This window comes from Lingula anatina, chromosome 6 (assembly GCF_051362555.1).
Source record: "Lingula anatina isolate TDL-2025a chromosome 6, LinAna3.0, whole genome shotgun sequence".
NCBI classification, from domain to species: Eukaryota; Metazoa; Brachiopoda; class Lingulata; order Lingulida; family Lingulidae; genus Lingula; species Lingula anatina.
Window position 1 is genome coordinate 19,248,126 of NC_141772.1, and position 22,395 is coordinate 19,270,520.

The 22,395-nt window shown below is 34.6% G+C and overlaps 1 protein-coding gene across 6 annotated transcripts in view; it reads left to right on the forward strand.

Annotated features, from left to right (window-relative positions):
- Nucleotides 1-22,331, forward strand: part of LOC106174791 (uncharacterized) — a 34,423-nt gene extending 12,092 nt beyond the window's left edge. For 2 of the 6 annotated variants that reach the window (XM_087014695.1, XM_087014696.1), the window contains exons 22-55: nucleotides 730-783; nucleotides 2,028-2,118; nucleotides 2,492-2,629; nucleotides 3,518-3,664; nucleotides 4,048-4,107; nucleotides 4,552-4,706; nucleotides 5,081-5,174; nucleotides 5,392-5,528; nucleotides 5,835-6,003; nucleotides 6,331-6,428; nucleotides 6,739-6,861; nucleotides 7,069-7,152; nucleotides 7,518-7,798; nucleotides 8,114-8,292; nucleotides 8,540-8,691; nucleotides 9,173-9,262; nucleotides 9,623-9,783; nucleotides 10,225-10,281; nucleotides 11,592-11,606; nucleotides 13,504-13,666; nucleotides 14,144-14,294; nucleotides 14,779-14,916; nucleotides 15,213-15,391; nucleotides 15,594-15,757; nucleotides 16,088-16,244; nucleotides 16,990-17,081; nucleotides 17,446-17,478; nucleotides 17,911-18,059; nucleotides 18,302-18,472; nucleotides 19,630-19,725; nucleotides 20,123-20,311; nucleotides 20,500-20,569; nucleotides 20,934-21,121; nucleotides 21,349-22,331. In XM_087014695.1, the coding sequence (XP_086870821.1) occupies nucleotides 730-783; nucleotides 2,028-2,118; nucleotides 2,492-2,629; nucleotides 3,518-3,664; nucleotides 4,048-4,107; nucleotides 4,552-4,706; nucleotides 5,081-5,174; nucleotides 5,392-5,528; nucleotides 5,835-6,003; nucleotides 6,331-6,428; nucleotides 6,739-6,861; nucleotides 7,069-7,152; nucleotides 7,518-7,798; nucleotides 8,114-8,292; nucleotides 8,540-8,691; nucleotides 9,173-9,262; nucleotides 9,623-9,783; nucleotides 10,225-10,281; nucleotides 11,592-11,606; nucleotides 13,504-13,666; nucleotides 14,144-14,294; nucleotides 14,779-14,916; nucleotides 15,213-15,391; nucleotides 15,594-15,757; nucleotides 16,088-16,244; nucleotides 16,990-17,081; nucleotides 17,446-17,478; nucleotides 17,911-18,059; nucleotides 18,302-18,472; nucleotides 19,630-19,725; nucleotides 20,123-20,311; nucleotides 20,500-20,569; nucleotides 20,934-21,121; nucleotides 21,349-21,465 (4,342 nt within the window). In that variant the 3' untranslated portion in view covers nucleotides 21,466-22,331. Of the gene's footprint in view, nucleotides 1-213; nucleotides 238-729; nucleotides 784-2,027; nucleotides 2,119-2,491; nucleotides 2,630-3,517; nucleotides 3,665-4,047; nucleotides 4,108-4,551; nucleotides 4,707-5,080; nucleotides 5,175-5,391; nucleotides 5,529-5,834; nucleotides 6,004-6,330; nucleotides 6,429-6,738; nucleotides 6,862-7,068; nucleotides 7,153-7,517; nucleotides 7,799-8,113; nucleotides 8,293-8,539; nucleotides 8,692-9,172; nucleotides 9,263-9,622; nucleotides 9,784-10,224; nucleotides 10,282-11,591; nucleotides 11,607-13,503; nucleotides 13,667-14,143; nucleotides 14,295-14,778; nucleotides 14,917-15,212; nucleotides 15,392-15,593; nucleotides 15,758-16,087; nucleotides 16,245-16,989; nucleotides 17,082-17,445; nucleotides 17,479-17,910; nucleotides 18,060-18,301; nucleotides 18,473-19,629; nucleotides 19,726-20,122; nucleotides 20,312-20,499; nucleotides 20,570-20,933; nucleotides 21,122-21,348 lie in introns of all 6 variants that reach the window. The other 4 variants (XM_087014698.1, XM_087014697.1, XM_087014700.1 and 1 more) reach the window with 4 other exon arrangements.
- Nucleotides 22,332-22,395: the final 64 nt, after the last annotated feature.

Sequence of the window (22,395 nt, forward strand, 5' to 3'; positions counted from 1 at the left end):
AAGTGATTCCATGAAACAGCAGATTTTGCATAACTTGAACACTTTGGGATCAGAAAATTGGTCTAAGTGTTTTAAGATTCGAATCAGGGACTATTAACAAGTTTCAGCATTTACCAATTTGAAAGAAAAAAACATGTTATGTGTAGATCACTGTGAGTGCAAAAATCCTGGAAAAATTGAGTTGATACCAATGATTTCCTGTTCAATTTTCAGTCAGGAAGATGACCCCATACCTAGGTAAAAGATCTGGAGAAGTGCTGAATACTAGTATTGAATATGTTGACTTGGTGATGAATTAACATGCATGCTGTTGTAGAGCAGTTAGGGGACAATTTTGGCTTTTGTCATCCCTGTGAACTTGTAAAGGAGAGATAGATTGGCAAAGAGCTGTCAAATCAAAAGACACCCATAGTCTCTAACTTGTACTGAAATTATGTACAAAAATTGTTGAGAAATTTGAAAAAGGTTAGACTCTTAATAAAAAAAAAATTAATCTGACTAATAGAAATTTAGTGACAAAAAAGCAAAAAACAGTAAAACAGGAAACTTAAAACAGGAAAACTTTTTTTGCAACTTTGACACAAAATAGGTCAAGACAGAAGAACCAAGAGTCACATAGCTCCAAACTGCTCAGATTTGTGTATCATGTTGTTTTGCATGATTTTTTTATGATGTTACTGTCTTGATAATTTATAGTGCAGTGAACATAAAACCATTGTTCTGTTTCAGCTGCTTGCCCTCAAAAGTTAAAAAACGGCCGCCAGATGGCGGGACGGTGCAGAAGTAATAACACGACAACTGTAACATTTCTGCCTGCATTACAGCTTTTTAGTGATGTCACATATTTATTATGATGATGATGATGATTTTATTTGTTGTTTTTGTTATTGTCACTGATGCTAAGGCAAGACTGAATGATTAATTTTGAGACTTTAAGTGATAAATATTCCTTGCGTTTGTCCTATTTGCTGGAAATCTGTCAAAAAAGAAAATACATTTTATGGTGGTAATCAGAAAGTTACAAATCATACTAAAAAAGTAGTTTCTGTTCAGTCTTGCTTTATAACAAACTGCATGCTTGTACATCAGTTTAACTTGAATGTAAAATTGCACTGCATGCTATTGTATGGTTGGCTTTAAAAAAAGCTCAGCTTTGCTTTTAAATTATTTGAAGTGATAATATCCGAAAGTATCAGCTAAATTAAAAATGTTGTGTTATAAGGAAAGGTTTCCAGATAAGACAGATCTGCAGATACTTCTCCATGAAGTTGAATTATTCACCCTTGACTCTTTTCTGAAGGTCATACCATCATCATCACTCACACTCATTAGGCATACATTGTATATTCACTTTTTCTTATTTTTTATTTTTATTTTATATTATATTTATGTTATTTCACATTCAGTATTAAGCTTAATTCATAGGCACAGTCAAGTATTCAATCACATATATATGTCCCTTACTTAGATTTAATTTGTAGAATTATTAGTTTTGAATAAGAAAAAATACCTGCCAACTTTTACGAGTGGTTTCAGTACAATGCAATATATATCTAGTATTTCAAATCACTATTCAGTACAGTACATATTTAGTATCACTATTCACATAAATGAAGAACATTAGTTTCACAGCCTCACAAAATGCTATCACTTTCAATAGATTTGAGACAAGATGTTTTTTTTTTGGGGGGGGGGGGGATTGAGCTGCAAAAAATATGAAGTAAAATTGTTCTGGTGTTGCCAAATGATTTATAATTTATAAGTAAATTTTTTATAAATTTAATAACAATTTTATGAGGTCAGAGCCTTGTGTTTATGGGATGGATTTTTTTTCTTAATTACAATTAGGTGAACCCCTTTGTTTATTTTTCTCATTACACTTACCCTGGAAATTTTTTTCTTTTTTTTTTCACCTTTTTCATTATTGAGTTTTCTTATGTGTATTTGGCATGTCATCATCCTGTTATATGTTGTCATGAGTCATAATGTTTTAGCAGTACATAACCCCACCTCCTGCGCCATTCCAGATCAGCTCTGAGGAACATCTACATGCTGGAGTTCCACCCAACTCTGGCTGTGGCCAGCAGGATACCTGAAGCCATCAAACATGCCTTCTGGGTAATTACTATTATACCTACCTACTAACCTACCAGTACCTAGCCACCTACCCACCCACTTAGTACCTACCATCCTACCTCCCACCTACCTACCCATTAAACAGGCACGCCCAGACAGGCAAGCACGCACGCACACACACACACACACATACACACACACACACACACACACACACACACTTACACACCTTTTAGAATTGCTTTGCATTTGATCATAACTTCATTTTTGCAAGCTTTGAGAATAATTTTGTCCCAGGACTTTTTATCATACAATAATGAGTAAAGCATCCAAAATTCCCCTTCACAAGTAAGTATGATGGATTTCTTGGAAGTGTTGTAATTTTATTGTTACCATTTTACACTTGATATTCCAGGAACTGTACCATGTCCACAAGCCAGAGTCTGTCACAGACCAGTTGTCTATGGAGAGAAAGCTGCTGGAGTGTGCCTTGAAGGAGTGGGACAATTTACCCACCATGGGGTCCTCATACTCCCCACAGATACAGAAAGACGTAAGTTTGTCACAGGCATATGAGGGTCCAAGCAGAAAGTTGTGTTTGAAAAGATGTCTGTATAAGAGCGGATTCTCAACGAATTGAGCCAGGCTTTACAAAGCCGGTGACCTAAAAATGGCGGACGTACATGAAAGAAAACCGCCTAATCTTTTAATAGTCTCTCCGCCTCCCCACACGTCGTCCCTGCGGGATACAGTAATTAAATCTCGGCTCCGTTCGCCATGCGGAAGCTACCTGAGAAATATTAAGTGCGCATGCTCATCAGTTAAACTCGTGGTGAAGAAAGCATGGCGGCTGAAGGCGTTCGAAGGAAAAAAGCTCTTCTGTTTTATTATCTGTCAAAACAGAGATGAAAAAGGAATGAATTGGCCCGTAGAGCAGCAACGAATCGACTATCTACGGAGATAATATCACCAGAGATATTCACAGAACTACCCAGCCCCAGTAGACGTAGTTGGAGGTTGGAGCCGAGATTTAATTACTGTACCCCGCAGGGACGACGTGTGGGGAGGCGGAGAGACTATTAAAAGATTAGGCGGTTTTTCTTTCATGTACGTCCGCCATTTTTAGGTCACCGGCTTTGTAAAGCCTGGCTCAATTCGTTGAGAATCCACTCTAAGAATGTGTAAATGTTGACATCACCATATATCTGCTATTATTTTTTAATTTGAAGTATTTTGACATTTTGATAGGGATACCCAGTCTTTGTGTTTCCAAGGCTGTCCTAGCTGGCCAAATATCAATCAACCTGTCTGCTGCACTTGTCAGTGTATTGTGTTAAATTGATAAATTAATTCTGATACAACACAGGTTGGAAGAGATATAAATGGAAAAAGAATCAAGTTTGGATTTATTCATATCATTTCACTGCTGTTTTTTCCCCAGCTGTTCTCTGATGTGTTTGTTGAAGACCCACTGTTTGTGTGTGAGATAGCCCAGACCCTGGTGGCCCAGGAGGAGGAGAACCCAGCCAACAAGTCCACCAAGGAGAAGACTGTGGCCAGAATCAGGGCTATAGGAAGGCTGATGGAGGTGAGGGTCTCTCATGGAATTTGCTGTACATCTAATAATGGGATTGGAACAGAAAACACTGTTAAAGGCAGGAAACCCTCCCTCCCGTTGACTTCCACTGTTTTGAGGATTCTGTGCAAAATTTAGCACTTTCATGAGTTTTTTGTAATGCACATAAAAGGAGGCAATATTGTAGAAAGAGGAAAGCTCTCACTCCATGTGTGGTATGTCATTCATGTATTCAGATTATCAGAAGAGGGTAGGACAATTTTTTTTTCTTTTTATGGTGAAAAAAAGATGCAGTTTGGGGCATTTTTATGTGAATAAAACTTTTACTCTCAAACAAAAATATTGCAATATATAAATAATTTATTTAATACATATTTTACTTCATATTCTTGCAGGCTGTGACTCTGAGATACAGATTGATGGATGCAGCATCTGAGTCTGAAATCCTGTCTAAGGTATGATAGGGGGCAGCACATATTTAATTTTTAATGAAAACTAATCTTTTGTCTTTGATTGAATATTTCAGTAGAGCATGCTCAAACTAAAGCAAAGAGTACAATTATAAAACAATATCAGAAAGTTGAAAGAAGACTCTTCACAAAATTATTTCTTTAAAATTTCTTATCAAATATGCCCATTTCTGCAAAACATTAACACAAATTTAATAAGTTTTTGAATTTTATCGGACATCCAATAATTTGATATGATACACAAAATATTTTAAATCTATGACTAGACTAAGTTGTAACATTTAAAAGTTCAGTATTAGATTCAAGAACTTTAGTTAACACAAATGGATTTCAGTTTTTTTGGCCCCATTGGTTTGTTGCAATTTTTAGCAAGAGACATGTTTCTCTGCAGTTCTCATTCTCAGTTATTTATCCTTTACTTGTCTACAGGTGTATAGAAAGCAGTCAGTAGAGCTGAGTTTTGACGAGTACCACCTGTTCCTGCAGTTTGTCCAGTTTGAGTTTGCCACAGTGAAGCCAGATGCTGGTAAACCTCCCCCAGTGTACATTACTGCCATTCAGGAGGATGACTTTGGGGTGGCCAAGTAAGGACTCAATGTTGATAATAATAATAATATTATTATTTATTTACTCATTTGTTTATATATTTATCTATCTACCCTATCTAAAACCATGATTCAAAAACCCATTTTTGAGGACTAAGTTATGATTTTTAATAGCTCTCGTAATGGAGATAGAGACTGGTGAAATTCATATTTTATGATAAAAATAGAAATTTAGAACTAGGTTTGTAGATGATTGTCCTTTAGAAAAGGTTCGGGATTGGGATTGCTGTGGTTATCAAGGAAAATTTGATGAAATGTCCTGAAAAATTCATGTTTTTCGCCATGCATTAGCCTAATGCACATTGTATTCCTCATATGAATAAATTGTATAATTTCCTAACCCTCTTCCTTAGATATGTCCCCAACCATTTGTATCTTGGAATCCATGAACTGGACCAGGGCCACGTGGGAAGGTTCAGCTTCAGGAGCAGAGATGGCGTTTTACAGGTACGCTGCTAACAGACAAACATCTGGCATAGATTAACTGTGCAGCTCCCCCTGCCATTCCACATCCAACATTTCTTCCATTCACATTTTCTAATTTCACAATCGCAATCTAGATTAAGTTACACGGTAAAATGGCCATATATGTTATTGCTGTAGCTTGTATGTGCACCTCATATAAAGTCATTGGGTTCACTGTTTTCCTATATCAACATTACAGATAATGAAGGGTCAGGGACTGGAGAGTCTGCAGGCTGTGTACATGACACAAGTGGTCCATAAAAATGCTCTGATTTCTGCCGTGCTGCAGGCAGACGCATGTTTACCAACTAAACAGATGCCCCTGGAGATAAAAAGGTAAAGGCCAGTCTCTAGTCAAGCTGTGCTTACTTTAATTTTGGTTATTACTTATTAAAAATAATTTCAAACATCTTATAGTCCATCATTTTACTTTTTCTGACAAGAAACCAACTAACTTTTGGATCAACATTTTAACTTTTTCTAGCAAAAACATTGCTCAGTGCAAATATAGTAACTTATGTTGTTTGAATTTAATGAGTAATATTCATGCGAGGAAATCTCTGTTAGAATAATATTTAACTACAAGTGCTTTAACAAACAAAGAAACTTATAATCTAAACTAAAATGCATTCTGTTTCCCAGTGTTGGCATTGGAGCTATAACTGATGACTCCAAAAGTGAGAAAAGCTCAGTTACCATAGGAACAGCAATGTCAGCATCCACCCAGGGGGCAGCACTGCAGTCCAAGATAAACTTCCATAAAACCAAAGGAAGGTCTCCAGAAGCCTTTGTCTCTTTACAAATGGAGAAGGTAAATATAATGTGAAAGGGCACCATTCCTAGGACCTTGACCAATTACATTATTTTAAAGAAATACTCCTGGCATGAAGCCTTTATATAAGGCTCTAAAAATATAAACTATTGTATAAAAGCATAGTGAACATGGACTTTAATGATTTGTCACATTTTGAGTTAAAACTTTCAGATGTTGAAATAGGAACACATGCCTGTACATGCACCCGTATGCAAAATCCACATACTCATGCACATACATACTCGCATGCACACATGTACATGTTTAGCTGATATGGATAGGGTACACTGATGTTAAGTTTACCATTGTATGTTTTTCCTTTAGGCTCCATTCAGAGACTTGATGTTAAATGAGTACCTGTCCAAGAAGGCATCCATGGGAACTGTGCTCAGGAACCCAGAAGAAGTGGAGAAATTAAAAAGGTAATGATGGTTTTTACTTAAATGCTTCTTTTTTGTTTATTTGTTTTAGAAACTGAAAAGTTCTTTATATTTCTTTGTTCCTTGCACTGCTATGTGGCATTGCAGTTTTTCTTAACATAATCGAAGAAAATATTGCCTGGTTTAAAGTATCAAAAGTTTTATTGCAACTGCCTTGCCTTATGTCATTTTGATGAGATTTTTAACTGAATGAAATGCCCTAACACCCTATTATATAGAGAGAATAATTATTGTATCTGTATAAAAGAATATGAAATGAATTTTTTTAAATGTTATTTATGTATTATTTCAGGAGACTTGTGCGTGAGTTCTGTCACCGTAGCTGGGAGCGCATTTCTCAGTACTCGCTGAGAGCTCAGATTATAGCTTACTACAACAGCATACTGGGCCTGCTGCAAGATTTCCCTAACATTAGGTAACAAATTGATTTTTTTTCTTCAAGTATGAGTTTGGGTTGCATCATCAAACAATTGAATGCATATAAATTGAAAACAAAAATCCTTTTATTAAAATAATGAAAATTTTATTTTTACATTTATTCATTTCATTTATTTCCAAAAGGAATATTCTACAGAAGTAGAGAATTTCTAAAAATGACCAAGGCTTGTTTTTCTTTTCCCAGGGACACATATTTTATGCTGGGAGAAGCCAATGAGAAGAAGAACGAGAAGATGGACACTCTGGCTGGTCTGGAGGCTGATCCAAGGTAAATGAGGGGCTCCTTCCTCAGGACTGATATTTGCTGATGATTGGAAAGTAATTTGATATCATTCATGAAGGGGAAAAAAGTACAATGTTGAGTGCGATAGATTCTTTTATATTAAATTGTATATGATTACTCACTTTTATTGAACAGGTGGAATTTTTATTATTTCCAAAACAGCATTTTGTTAAAAATATTGTAAAGACTATTGATTTCTTAGAAAATTAGTTGGTTTCCTGTCAATTTTTTTTTCCTTTTTTTAAGTTTGAAGTGGTTAAAATTTTGAATTTAATAACAATCTTTCAGTCAAAATGATATATGAAAATTATTCTGATATGATTCTACTGCATTCTTCAATTTTATCAAAGGGAGTTAAAGAAGAGACCAAGAAGAGTACTCACAAAAGACGGCAAACATGTCCTCAACATCTGGTTCATTCCACACCATTCAGAAACTTTAATAATCTACAAACACATGGACAACGAGGAGTGTGGACATGCGTTACGACTTCACCTGCGCATAGTGGCCTCATTGCACGACATCCTGCAGTACCTGTGTGCACATTCCAAGCTGGGCAGTTCGCACGCACGACTGGGTTCAAAGAAAATGGATTTTGTGTCAGCTGATTGGGGAGGCACTGAAGGCATAGGTACTTATAGCAGTAGATCAATACTTAAAAATAAAAGTCCGTGTTGATGCTTTCTCTCTCCCCCCCCCCCCCCTCCTCCCCTTGAAGACATTTTTTATGTACAGTTACTGCGGTGTCTATGAAGATTCTTGTATCTGTCCACATTGCTACAAGAGATGAATCTTTTTAATCAATATTTTTTAACATCATTATAATGGTAGTTTTTCATCACATTTCTCCCAAAGAAAGTTTTTATTTCTTGAGAATACACATCACATACCTTTACTTACTTTTAGGGAGATGTTTTAAATTTATCGATGGTAATCTGTTTTCCAGGGGCCGACCTTCGCGAGATACAGAAGCAGATTGACTTCTTAGAGAGCCCCACTGACCCTGAGCAGATTGCAACCTTCCTGCAGATAAGACGCGAGGTCATGTTCCTGGAATTTGAGACAGCAGTCAGGCACAGCATGAGAGATACATTCCTGGCCACTGGAAATTCTCATGCCTATAAGGTAATTGATGTTAGGCTGCTGTCAGTTTTGCTTAACTATTGGTCATCATTGAGTCATGTCCAGGAGTTCATTCTGATAGCCATGTATCCATCACCCTGTGGTGCAATAACCGTAATCAGATGGCCTGCTGACTTAGTCCACACTAAATGCAATTTTGATGACAAATGTGTGTCTTCCATGTCCTGCAATGATTCTTTTTACATTTTTAATAGAGAAAGCAATTAAGAAAAGATTATCTTTTCTATAGGCCATCACCAAGAACATGTACTACGCCCTGCCAGCGCTGAGCAATGTCCAGGAATCGTGTCTGACCGCCATGTATCTCAATGTACCTGAGCCACTGGAGGCCAGGGACCTGAAGGCTAGTCAGCTGTATCCATGGAGGGCATTTATTAACAGGTGATTTCCCATTACCCTTAGGCTTGGGAGCTCTCCTCAAAAATGGGTACATTGAGGAACTGCTGGTCTCAGTGACTGACTTTGATCTCTCAGTGGCATTCTCTAAATGCAATTTATTTATTTTAAAAAAATGGTCACATATTTGCTTTACAAATGCTTTGAAAATACAGTTTATTTTGGTTACGATTATTTCAGTTTTTTGTATTATTTTTGTCACTATAACATTGGTTTAGTTAAATTAATGTCATTTTGCTGCAGCAAATTAAGGGAAGTTTGAAGAGACATAAATACAAATTATGTTTCTGATTAATTTCTAGGCTAATTCTTGTGACTAGGACTTAAATATTTCTTGACTTAAAAATTGGAATGTTACAGCTGTTTTGTCTGCTTTTACAAAATTACAATAACTATCATAAGAAGGCTTCCTCAAAATTTTGAAATTTAATGAAAAACATAACTAGAATATTTTCCTTCTATTTAGGAATGGTCCATTCCCTCTGATGTTCTGGCAGTTTCAGCAGATAGAATACAACATGCAACTGTGTTTGGCAGGACTGAGAGATGTGGATAGGTGAGATTTGGTTGATCTTTGAACATGTGTTTATGCATCGATTTTTTCATTTCCTTATTATTTTTTCATCTTTTTTACATTTTTTTCACATATTTTCTCAATATGTAAATATTGGTAAGTAGAATGATACTCTTTGGCATTGTTTCTTATGCAGTAAGACTTTGAAATGGAATTGAGACTGGTACCCATAAGAAAACGGAATACTACAATGCATTTTTTTTTCTTTTTGTTCTTTACCTGAAACAGCATATACAGTACTTGGACCTGATGAAATCCCTGGTTAGAAAGCTATATGCTCTTAGTTGTTATCCTTTTTAACATATGATTCCTTCCCATAATTCTCTTGTTCTCTGTGTCTAGGCATGTTGCAAATGGAGAAATTCTTGGTGTGTCTCTTCTCATGGAAGATGTGCTCCAGAGTGGTTACTATGACACCTCCAATGTCTCAGCAGATGATGATGAGGAGGAAGATGTGGAAACGAAGAGCAGGCTCAGTGTAACTCCCAAACCCTCCAGACCAGGTAGGAGATCTCTACATTGCCTAGAATATCTTGCTTTAGATGTAAAATGTTATTCACTATGCTTGTAGTCCAAAAAAAACTTTTTTATTTTTAATATAAAATAACAGTAGATGATATAGATGTTAGAAGCAATTTCATGGTTTCCTTGGGATAATGGTAGCTTTATAGATTTTTTTTTTTTTTTTGTAATATGTTAGAGGCTTACATTTTTTCAAATAGGCCAGATAATTTTTTTTTCAACTCAGTTGCCAGTAGATTTGATAATTCTTTTTCATGGGTCATTCTTTCAGATTTATTTTACTTACTCTAACAACTTTATCTCATAGTCATCATTTATTTTTAAATGCAGTACAATAGATTGGTGTATATATTTTTCCTTTTTTTGCTTATTTGATCTTAGCTTTTAGTTATTATTTATTTCTCTATTCCTTACTAACCTAGGGACAAGTTTAAGTACAGCCAAGACTGAGAGTTCTTTGGACATAACATCTGAAATAGGTAAGATTACTTCTTGATTTGGAACCTTAGATGCTAACAAGTTGCTGAATTTTATATATTTATAGCAAACTACTTCTATGTAGCTTGAACGCATTAAGTGCTTTTTTTCTAAAACATATTTGAACATCATTATGTGAAGCATTAGCATGTATTCCTTTTGCCTTTAGAAAATTTCATAGTTAAGTGCTTTTATTTGTTTTTTTATATGTGTGCATATTTGATCATTCTATTACAGTCATATACAGTCAGGTATTTGAGCATAATAATATTTTATGTTTTATTCTATGTGTGCATTGCACTTTGATGAATATGAGAAAGATATATTTTAATTGCTGCAAAATAAAACTTCACAGTTAAGTACTCTTTTTATAAATATTCACTTGTAAGGGTTGGATCCAATTTTTTTCTCTTGACAATTCCAATTATTATATAGAATTTTTTATCATTTTTCCTTCATGACTTTTCTAATATGAAATCCCAAATTACTCTAAACCTAAACATGCGCATTGATCATATTGTAATTGCTTAGATCTATTAGAATTTGAACAAAATATTTTGTTTAGAGTACAACTTTTGACCACTTTCATCGCATTTTTAACATGTAAAAAAGATTTATTTTCCCCTTGTAATGATTTTTTTATTATTTGAACATTTAAACTTATCTACTCATTTCTGACAAGGGAGTACCTTTCAGATTCCTAATAACTAGTCTGCACCAAAATCTTTTTCATCTACTTACATTGACGGTGTAAGAAACTACTGACCAAAAGCAGTAACAATGACCAGTAACTTAGTGAATTCACTATCATATTTAAATTTTACTGGCATTTGGCATGGTGAGGGCAGTGTTAATGTCTCAGACTTCTTATACCAAGTTAGATTTATTAACTCAGAGATATATATTATCCTCTCTTAAGCTTCGTCCCCCTCCCCTTCTCTGTTAATGAGGAGGCCCCTTAGTGGGTGGCCCAGAGGAGGACTGTCCTTCTTGTCCAAGATTAAAAAGAAGAGGGGTGAGATGAATGGAAGGTTTTGTTTGATTGACCAAAAATTGGTTTGCGTGATAATTTGCTAGAAGTGAATGTTTCGTGATATTATAAACTGATTGAGAAAAAAGTTTATGTCGTGTTGCAGAATGATATGTTTTTATTCTAGGTCTTGTTTCAGGATTATTTTGTTTGTGCATGAAGTGCATTTTTGATTGTTATGTTTGATTATTATGTCAACATGATGAGATGCAGTAATTGATTTGATTGTTATCACTTATACCTTTATTATTCATTGCCTTTTTTATCATTTTTGTTTGTCAGTTCGTAGGAGGAGAGGTAAAAAAGTGCTATAACAACATAATAGTATGCCTTTATTATAATAGCTTTATTCAGTTTGTAGTTTTTTAATCATCATTAATTTGCATGTAGTTTCTCATTACAATAAAAAGGAAATGATTTACTAGTACAACTACTGCTATTTCTACTACATTAACTATTAGTTATTTTTTCCTGGGGACAGGTTATACTCATTTGTGGGTTTAAACACTGGGTTTCAACAGAAGAAATCTTTTAAAGAAACTCTGTCTTGAACGTAATCAAGCTGTAATCAAGCTTGTTATTCAGTTATTCAGCTTTTTGTGTTTATATTCAGATGAAAGCTGATTTCTGTAACCAAACACACAATTGAGTCAGATTACTACTGTTGAAACTTAGGGCAGACAGAGCCTTTGTAGTTGAAATCTGGTTAATGGGGCTTCATGTTTTTATTGCTTTTCATAAGAATTAAGGAAGCTGCTGAATGAGTAATTGGTCTTTTCAGTTACATCTTATCTCCTTTTTTTATCTTAAAAAAAGGTTTTTGGTCATTAAAGCTGATTTCTTGACTCACAATATTTTTTGGATTCCGTGTCCAGTGGAGTCTGAAACTAAAACTTCTTTTACTGTAACAAAATAAATGGAGATAATTCAAATAAATAAATAAATAGATATCTTGACTGAAAACTTACTGAAAAAAGTTTGAAATTGATAGATGCAACAAAAAAGACCAAGTTTTGTACAGTAGCATTTTTTATTTTCAATAATTTTAGCAAAAATAAGTGTAAAAGTTTCTGCAAATGTCAAGTTGTATATTGCTAGCATTTCTTGTGAATGTTGATAATTTATGTTTATGAAAGGATTAGATTTTAGTGTTAGTATAATACATACAGTGTAGACAAAAGTCAGCTTTTATGTAGGCATTCTGTTTTATAGAAAAAGAACCACTAACAAGGAATCTCATATTCATAAAATTTATAACAAGTTAATAATTGTTAAATATATTATTCCTATAAATTTTCTTATTTCTGGCATCAATAATACTGTGTTTTATTTTATTTACAGTTTTTCTTGATACTACATGTAATATTTGTTTTACCTCATTTGTTTACTTTATAATGTTACCTTTCATATGATACTCTGCTGCCATTATACAGACTTTTTAAAAAGCTTGAACAAAAGTTAATTTTGTGCTGTCTCTTTAATGCTAAAAAATCAATAAATAATTAAATGGCTACTCACTCTTTACTAAGGGACAAGTATGCAGTTACACACTAATAGTATTTTAAGATTAACATGTTTTTAAAATACAGTTTTATATGAAGTTTGTTTTATTTCGTATCCATGTGTAGATTTTTAAAACTGTAATGTTAGTAATATGCTCTGTTAGAAAGCTGCGAGGTGTCTGTTAAATTGATTGAATTGTTTGTTTTTTTAATGAAAGTCTGCATCTGTCACCAAAGGACCAAAATAATATTAGCCATGCTTTCATTTGCCTGGTGATGCTTTCATAAAAATATATATATCAAGCTTTTCACGATTTTCCAGTAATAGATGGAATGTTACACTTATTCAAAACTCTGGGTATATTCTCTTTAGACTTTCCTGGGAGCAGCTATTAGTAAGAATAAGCATAATGAACAGGGGGGGGTGACTAGTTGTTTTGATTGTAATTGATTTGGTGAATGCACAACATGTTGTTATTGATGCTGTTGGTATCTCATTTAGCAGAGTTATTTGCAGTAAATTCTGTAAAATTTTCACAATGATTGCAACATTAAAATGGTTTACAACCAATCTAGAAAAAGCTGATGTGAATTCACCCATGAAACCCTGTCAGTTACAAACTACATATAAAGTTGATTCTATTTTCTAACAAGAATGAGTCACGTAACCTATGACTTGCCAATATTTCCAGCCAAGAAAAACTTATCACGTACCCAGCAACCCATAGAATCATACAAGCTGCTCAAAATCTTCCTCATTCTTTGGAAGAGGTTGGAGATCTTCAAATATGACTGGGGCCAAAGAAAACTTGGAGTGGAGAAAATTGAGACACCTTTTCTTTACAAAGAGTTCTGGTAAGGATTATTTGTGTAGATGTTCATTGAAAGTTAGAGTGGGAAAAGGTGAAAATGAATTTTTTTTAATAAAAAAAAAGTTGGAAAGAATATTTAATATTTAAACTGATATTTTGGAAAACTGCAATTAAAATTATGCACAAAAAAGTTCAGGAATTTGAAGGAACTTGGACCTTTGACAGCAGGTCGCAAAAAAAAATTACTGAAACGTTGTAAAGAGATTTTTCTCCCTTAATTCACATTAAGACAAAGATGTTGATAAACAATGATGTTGATGTTGAAAATAAAATAGATAACATTGTCATTAAAGAAAAAAGAAAAGAAAAAAAATGGAAAATTCTATTTAATTTCTTTAATCTTGGTATAATATCCACGTATGATTTCCCCTTTATAATCCATAAAAAAAACCTTTTAAAAATAAATGAATATTATGTTCACAAAACGACTTTGTGACCGTCACCATTTCTTTAATTTCAGTAAAATCTACCGTGCAGAGAAGCTGTTCCCTATCCTGCAGAGTGTGGCAAGGAGGTACGGCCAGGGGGACCTGTATGACGGAATGGTCTCTGATCTCCAGCCTCTGGTCACCCCTGCAGGGGCCTCTGAGATTGAGATGAGGGTCAGACAGGTAAAATGAACTAATAATTAATAGATCTGGACATTTCAGTGTTTGTTGAAGAGGACTTGTGGGAAGTTATGTTATCAGACATCTACCCCTCTAAATTGGCTGAAATAACATTAATAATCTCCTAGTGTTTTGGGTGCTTAGGTTGTGTGTAAGTTTTTGAGCTGAAGAATGGACAGTGCAGAAAAATAACCGGAGTTTAAAATGAGAGTCCCTTAATTTAATCATTCTAAATTTAAATTGAAATATTTATGATTAAACTTTAACTATATTATTTAATAAATTATTTTACTAATTATTTTTAGAATAATTAGAATTAATAATAATTAGAAATTCTAATTTCTTTGTGATAACAGTTAACACAGACATAAGTGATTTTATCAGAGTTGAGCACAATTTGGTTCGCATGGATTGCCACAAGGACAAAGTGGACAGCCTAGTTTTCAAGACCCTCTCCTTACAAAATGTGCTTTTCTCCATATTTCAGCTCCTGAAGCTGTGTGAGAGTCTGGAAGAAAACATGCTCAATGAGCTGAGGAAAAAACTGGCCAAGGAGATCAACCTGGTCTTGACAGAACGGTCAAGGGAGGAAGGGACACTGCCCACTGACCTCTGGAAGAGACCGGTCAGTGGTTTAATTAATCTTGGTTTTTCATGTAAAGAATTTTTGTCATTTATTTTTGTTGGAATTTTGAAAATGTTTAACGACAGCAATTCATATGTAAACTTGCACTTTTTTGCTAAGTAACATGACTTTCATTTATTACTAGACTTTCTTTGATTTATTTTATTGTAACAAAACAAAAACTCACTCAGGTGAGCGACTAGATCAGATATACTGCAGTATTTCTTTCAACAAAACATGAAACAAAATCCAAAATACTTTGTAAAACAAATATATCTACTTACTATGTCTTCCAGGCAATGAAGGAAAGTTTCACCACATACAAACCTCAGGTAGCAGAACATTTTGCCAAGACAGTGTTTTCCAACTTTAAGGAGACCAGCGATGGCTTTGTATTCCCCAAGGAGCATTTCAACCAGGCCATGATCCAACTTGAAGGAGAGATGCTGGCCAGGGAGAGGAGCAATTTTGAGAGGTAAGTAAGCCATGGAGCTGGTTTCCCAAACGAATTTATCAGTCAAAAAATGGAGTCATTTAGTTTAGTCTGCTAAGAATCCAAAGGGGCTGTTTACCAATTTCCCCCAGTTTTAATATGTAAGCCCTGATATCAAAATTCCATTATTATTATTATTATTATTATTATTATTATTATTATTATTATTATTATTATATTCCAGCTACTCTATGTACTATGAAAACCTGCTGAGACAACACCACCAGTTACTGTACACCAAGGAACAGGAGATCAAACACTTGGAGGACGAGCTGAAGATGACCAGAGAGAGCATTCAGACAGAGGTTCAGTGCCAGATGGCAGACCAAGGTCATGACCTCATTATGGGTAGGTTACCATCTTGGTTGTCATGGTTTCCATGTTGCTATGGTTAAATATCAAGGAAAACATCCTAAGCTGATATGTATAGGCAGCTTGGTTACAAATTACATGCAAAGCCTATACCTTTTTGGAATGTGTATTTAGCATTCCCCAGTTTCTTTCACTAGCATTAATTAAGGCCTTAACTTCCTATCCACATTTTCTATATGAATTGGTAAGATACTGCACTCCACATGCTTCAGTGGTTCACAAACATTAACATTTTGGATATGAATATACATATTTACATAACGACACTCGTATTGTGTTTTATATCATATGCCATTCTTTCCACAGAAATCACTGCCCTGAGAGCGCAGTCCCGTGAACTAAGACAAACCATCATGGAGCAGGAGCGTGACATCAGGGAGAGAATACGGGAGGAGTATAATGAACTTGTACAGAACCTGTTTGCTTCCTGCTTTGACCTGAAAACCAAGTTTGATGAGTTCAGGTAATTGTGTACCCTGACTTTCAGAGGTCCCTGGAAATTCACCTCTTTTGTCAATGGTAACTTCTGAACTTATCATGAAATGAGCTAATATATTGAAATGTAAGGCAAGCAAGGTGATTTTTACCTTGACAAGTGAAAATCACCAGTCTCCATTAGAGGTTCCAAACTCAGAACATAGTTTATAAATCATCATTTTCATTACAGTTTTCGTATGGGATGTACCTGCAAATTGGCAGTCATTAGGAAGGCATTGAAATTTCATAGAAAAATTAAAATTCATATGATACAAAGATCTAACATGCATTACATGCTTTAAAAGCTACTATTGCCTTAAAGATGCATACAAAGTCAATTTTTTGTCACAAAAACCAACCAAATGCCAGCATATAGTTTCAAGTAGTATAACTAAGAGAATTACCAAAAGGCATTGTTTAATTTTACCCGAAAATAATGTTTGAACAGATTTTTCTGCTGGCATTCTAAGCTGTATGTCAATGGGGCAGGAAAGTAGGTCATGGAAGTAGGTTAATTTTACAACCATAAATTTAAAGAAAGGAGCAGTCTAAAGGTCTTTTATGGCTGATTGAGTGATCTATTCATTTTATCCCTTGGCATGTTGAATTTATTTGAGTCATATAAGAATTTAGTAGAAGTGGTTTACATGTGTTACTGGGAATCCACACTCCACCGATGCTCGGTTCGTATGTACCTTTAAGATAATTTAATTGTAAATCTATCTCTCTAGGGAGGATCTGTATGATGATGTATTTGAGAAGATAGGGGAAGCAAGGAATGAGGCAGTCATAGCCATCACTGACCTGAGAGGGCATGGAGGAGGTAAGTTTACACCCTGAGATTCATAGCCTAAAGGGCTGCATAGGCCATATACATGTATATAAATTTTTTTTTTTTTTTTTCCGATTCTGACATGCCACGTCTATGGATTGATAGTTTGATGCCCACAAATTTTCATAACTTTTTCTCTCTATATTCAATTAGTGAATTGTGTTTTCTAATGAGTTTTTTTTCCTGTTCTCAGTTTTGAGTGGTAGTAAGAACAGGTAATAAGAAATAAGACAATTAAAGAAACTGTTTAATGGGATAAGGAAAGTGAAAAGGACATTTTTAAGTTAGAGAGTACTTTATTGATACTTATATAGAAATAGAGCAGGTTATCATTGATGGAATGTTCTGCTTACAGGCGGAGATGCAAGAGAACAAGGCCCTGGTGATAGTAAGTAATGTCCAGTAGGATATCCTATAGGATGTTCAGTAGGATATCCTGTAGGATGTTCCCTATTGGTTCAAGCAGGATTTGATCGCACATTGTTTAGTCCTTAAAGTATTGTCAAAAGAATAAATTGAAGCTGCTGCTAGAATTAAATTGTTAAATTTTTCTGATAAGATTTATATTATGCAAAATAAATGGAGACCTTCATTTGAAAAAAGTGAGTTGCATCTTAGTGTGTAACAGTATTACAGAGATGTAATTCATAAATTTGGTGAATAAAAACCAACCTGTGTGTAATTGACCCAAGATACTCTAAGTTCACTCTAAATTATTGTTGTTGATAACATTGATTAACTTAAAGTGTGTCTGTCTGTCTGTCTGTCTGTCTGTCTGTCCGTCTGCCTGCTACACCTCCAATCAAATGCCACATTTCAGAAGATGACTCGATGCACAGGATCCTGGCCAAGAACCAGCAGATCCGGGACATCCAACGTGAGAACCACTCCCTGAAAGTTCTCATGCTGAAGATGAAGGCAATGAACAACTGGAGACAGACACATACCAGAGGGGTGTACGATAAACAGGCAAGTATACACATACAATTATACACTTACATATACATGTACATGTATAAATGTGTATGTAAATGTATAAATGCACAATACATTTATGTGACATTTATGAATATATGCCCAGGCAGCTGGATTAAATTTTTAAAAATCTTTTTAAATAAAAACACAAACGTACAGGAGAAGAGAGAGAGAGAGAGAGAGAGAGATTATGGCTGATTTACGATTTCTTTACATATAAATTCTTTCCATAACAGCTCTCTTCAGAGAAGCAGCATGCAGATATGAGCAAGAAGGACTGCATCCAGATCCAACTGCTAGCCGAGGAAGATGTCATCCTTCTACGTCAACATCTGGTCCAGCTCCGCAAGGCATTCTCTGAGGTCTCCAAGGAGTGCGCTGATGCCAAGACTGAACTTCAGAAAGAGGTCAGTAGATTCTTTTAATATTATCAGACAGTCAACTCTTAAGGCCATGCAGTAATGGATTCAAAAATAGCCACCTTGATTTAAAGCTTTGTGTATTGTTTGCAATAAAGTGTTTTTTAAAACTATATTATTCCTGTTTCTAGAACATGTACAAAAAACTCAGGTATTATTTAGTTGTAATAAGAAGAGATAAATGATCATTATTGCCTTTGAATAATGAATTAAAAACATTACAGATAATATTCCCCTGGCTCAGATCGACTTATTGTCACAAATGACACTGTTGTTGTGAATAATGTTAATTTACTTACAATACCAGATGAGAAATTTGCTAAACTTTAACTTGCATCACTTAAACTACTGAAAATATTCATCATGGGTGTGAATATGAAAACTTGTTTTGAAATGCAACTGTTACATTAGTTTTCGGTAAGTACATATGTAGAATCAGTATCTTAATGAAATGAAGTTAAGGCCATAGCACCCTCTATTTTTTTCCTGATAATTTAGTTTAGAGTGAAGGTAAAATAGATGAACAATATAGTCTATATATAGTCTATAGCTAGTTACTAACTATATAGTAGTGCATGAAATGGCACACCACTCATAGATTTTTTAAAGCATTATGCAACTCTCTTGTAGGTCACATGTTGCACTACACGTAAGGCATCACATGTTTAGATTTAAAAAAACTTCACAAGTTGAATGTGATTTATAATAATTTACAAATAAGTTCCCTACGTAAATATCATGGTTCCAGTCTGTAGATTTCATTTTGTCATTTAGAGGCAGTTAAAAAGCTTATTTTAATGTTTTTGTGATACTAGTTTTATTGTACTATTTTTCAACATTTTTTATTAATGAAGCAAGAATAATGAATAAAAATCTCTTTTCTGTCATGTATTATTCTAATAATCAATGTCTGAATCTAACAAATGCTTGATGATGGTATTAATGACAAAAGAGATTTACCAGATTTGTGTTTATTCTTTTGAAGTGCATATGATGTTTTTCAGTCTAGATGCATATTTAATCATTGTTCCAAGGGATTTTTTCCTTGCAAGCAACAAGCTTGAACAATGCAGGCAAGGCAAGACTTTCTGATGGTGTTCTATACTTTCTATACTTTTTCATTTATATTATGTTTGTTTTCCCAGATGAAAGCTAAGGAAGAGAAGGCCCACGCTGCTATACAGAAGGCCAGAAGTCAAAAACAATTAGAGGCAGCAAGACAGGCTAATATTGAAAAACTGGTCAGTTTTTTTTTTTTTTTTTTTTTTTTTTTTTTTTGTTAATAGTTGAGAGATGTCAGCATATATGTGTGTGTGCATGCGTGCATGCTAGACTGTATGTACGTATGAGGGGCGTGCACATGCATGAGTGCATGCAGCTTCATACACGACATACACATGTAATCAGTATCTTACATTTTGCCTGTCCATCCATACATCTGATAGAATTGATCAGCATCCAGTTTCAAAATGTGCATAGTAAAAAGTGTTCTGAAAAAGAGAATTATCTGAAAATAGATTATCTACACAAGTAGAATAAACCAATTTTCTGTGTACATTACTATATTATAATAAATAGAGATGATAGAAAACTCCACAAACATCTATTATGAATAATGTATATATTTAATTTAATCAGGTGGACGAGCTGGATATGAAAGACAAGACATTAAACAGGATAGCCGAGGACTTTGACAAGACCACTAAGATGCAGGAGCTGACCAATGAGAAAGTGAAGAAAGACGCCATACAGTACAAGAAGCAGCTGACCCATGAAAGAAATCTAAAATTGGATGCCTTTCAAAGAGTGGACGAATTACAGACACAGGTGATTGATGAAAATTAATATGTTTATCTTTCTTATTATTTATTTATTTATTCGTTTATTTATTTATTTTATGGATATTGTTAGTAAACTCGATTCAAATATTTTGTTCTTTTAATATGAGCTAGTGAACTGATAAAAATTACTTTGAATAAAATATACAGTATAAAATAATGTTTCATTTATTGCAGATATATGACATTGAAAGTGGTTTGTTCAGTAGACCTCAGACCTCCATAGGATTGGTGCCCTCCACAGCATGTAAGTGGCTGTACTTGATAGTAAGCCATATTGGAGAACTAATTTTATAATATTTTACTACTACTACAGTAACTATAATAGTTGCAGTGTGGTAAAATGTCTAAAATAAGCACTGTACTTGGCAGATCATGTTTATTAATTTTCTGACCCCCTATCCACCACTACCACTCCCAAACATTGGGCATGGCATATATACCTACTTGACTCTATTAGAATGGACAGTGAGCGAACAATGTAGGGATTAGGTGGTTTCCAAGTGGTAATACATTGTAATCAAATGGTCTACTGATTCAGAAATAGTATGATGCAGAATGAAGCTGTTGCACTAACATTCATTTGGTGATAATTTATTTCTGTGATTCAGCAATGAGAAGTAAGTCAGTGGTAGGGTCATCCAGTAAAAGAAATGGAGCAGTCAGCAGAAGTATGGCATCGGTCAGTTCTAGTGGACTCTGGCCACCACCGGTCATCTGGCCACAAAACAGGTCACTGACACCTGAGGCCTTTCGCAATGAGAAACCTAATAACCTCAAGATACAAAGGCCCAAAACAGTAAGGATTTGTTACATTTTAATTTTTTTGTTATTTTTTTTTTAATTCCTGACTCTTGTAGTGAATAAAAAAAAAAGGAAATGTAACTTCTTTGCCAATTTAACTTTCATACTGATGACATATTTCTAATGCATAATTTCCAAAAACTCCCCCAACAAGCTTTCACAATTTTTAGTCGTTGTAAAAATCAGTTTTGAAACTTAAAAACTTTACTTCTGCATCTGCAGGTTGTTGGACGACTACGAAGTAAGATTGCAGAGCAGCTGTTAAATGAGCTAGACCCTGCAGACACCCATGAGACCATAGTGAGACTGGAACAGATGCAGAACACTGTGACACCCTGATCTCCCCCCTGACACAATGGACCTGTCCAATATTCCTTTCTGACACAATGGACCTGGCCAATATTCCTTTCTGACACAATGGACCTGTCCAATATTCCTTTCTGACACAATGGACCTGTCCAATATTCCTTTCTGACACAATGGACCTGTCCAATATTCCTTTCTGACACAATGGACCTGGCCAATATTCCTTTCTGACACAATGGACCTGGCCAATATTCCTTTCTGACACAATGGACCTGGCCAATATTCCTTTCTGACACAATGGACCTGTCCAATATTCCTTTCTGACACAATGGACCTGGCCAATATTCCTTTCTGACACAATGGACCTGGCCAATATTCCTTTCTGACACAATGGACCTGGCCAGAAAACACGGTGGAGTGCTCCAAAGCAATATTAAACTGGATCTGTTTGAAAGGAACTTTCCTTTTAAATTAGTATTATTCCATAAGATCCAAGGAAATTATTTGGACTTTGACTAAGGGGGTTCATTCTTGGTAGGAAATCTACTATTGATATAGATTTTTTATTCTTTATTCTTGATGCTTAATCTCAACTTTATCTAGTATTCCGTCCATTTAAAACAATCTAAACTGTGGTGTAGGTAAACTGGAATTGCATGTACACGTTTATCTGTGATAAAACAAAGACAATCAGTTAAAAGATTAGTACAATCTATTTGCAATACGTATCACAAGTAGTCGTTTTATTTATTTCCATTATTATAGGGAAAGGGCATCTTTTTTTTCGTGAAAAGACTTACATATGTAAGTAATGTAATGTAAATAGCTTATGCAATCATCAATAGAAGGCGAATTCTATGTGTACCTAAGTCGTGTAAATAACATAATATTTAAGCTTATGAGTTTTTTCTTTCTGTTATAATTATTGTTTTTTATCTGTGCCAATTTTAGTCATGTCATTCT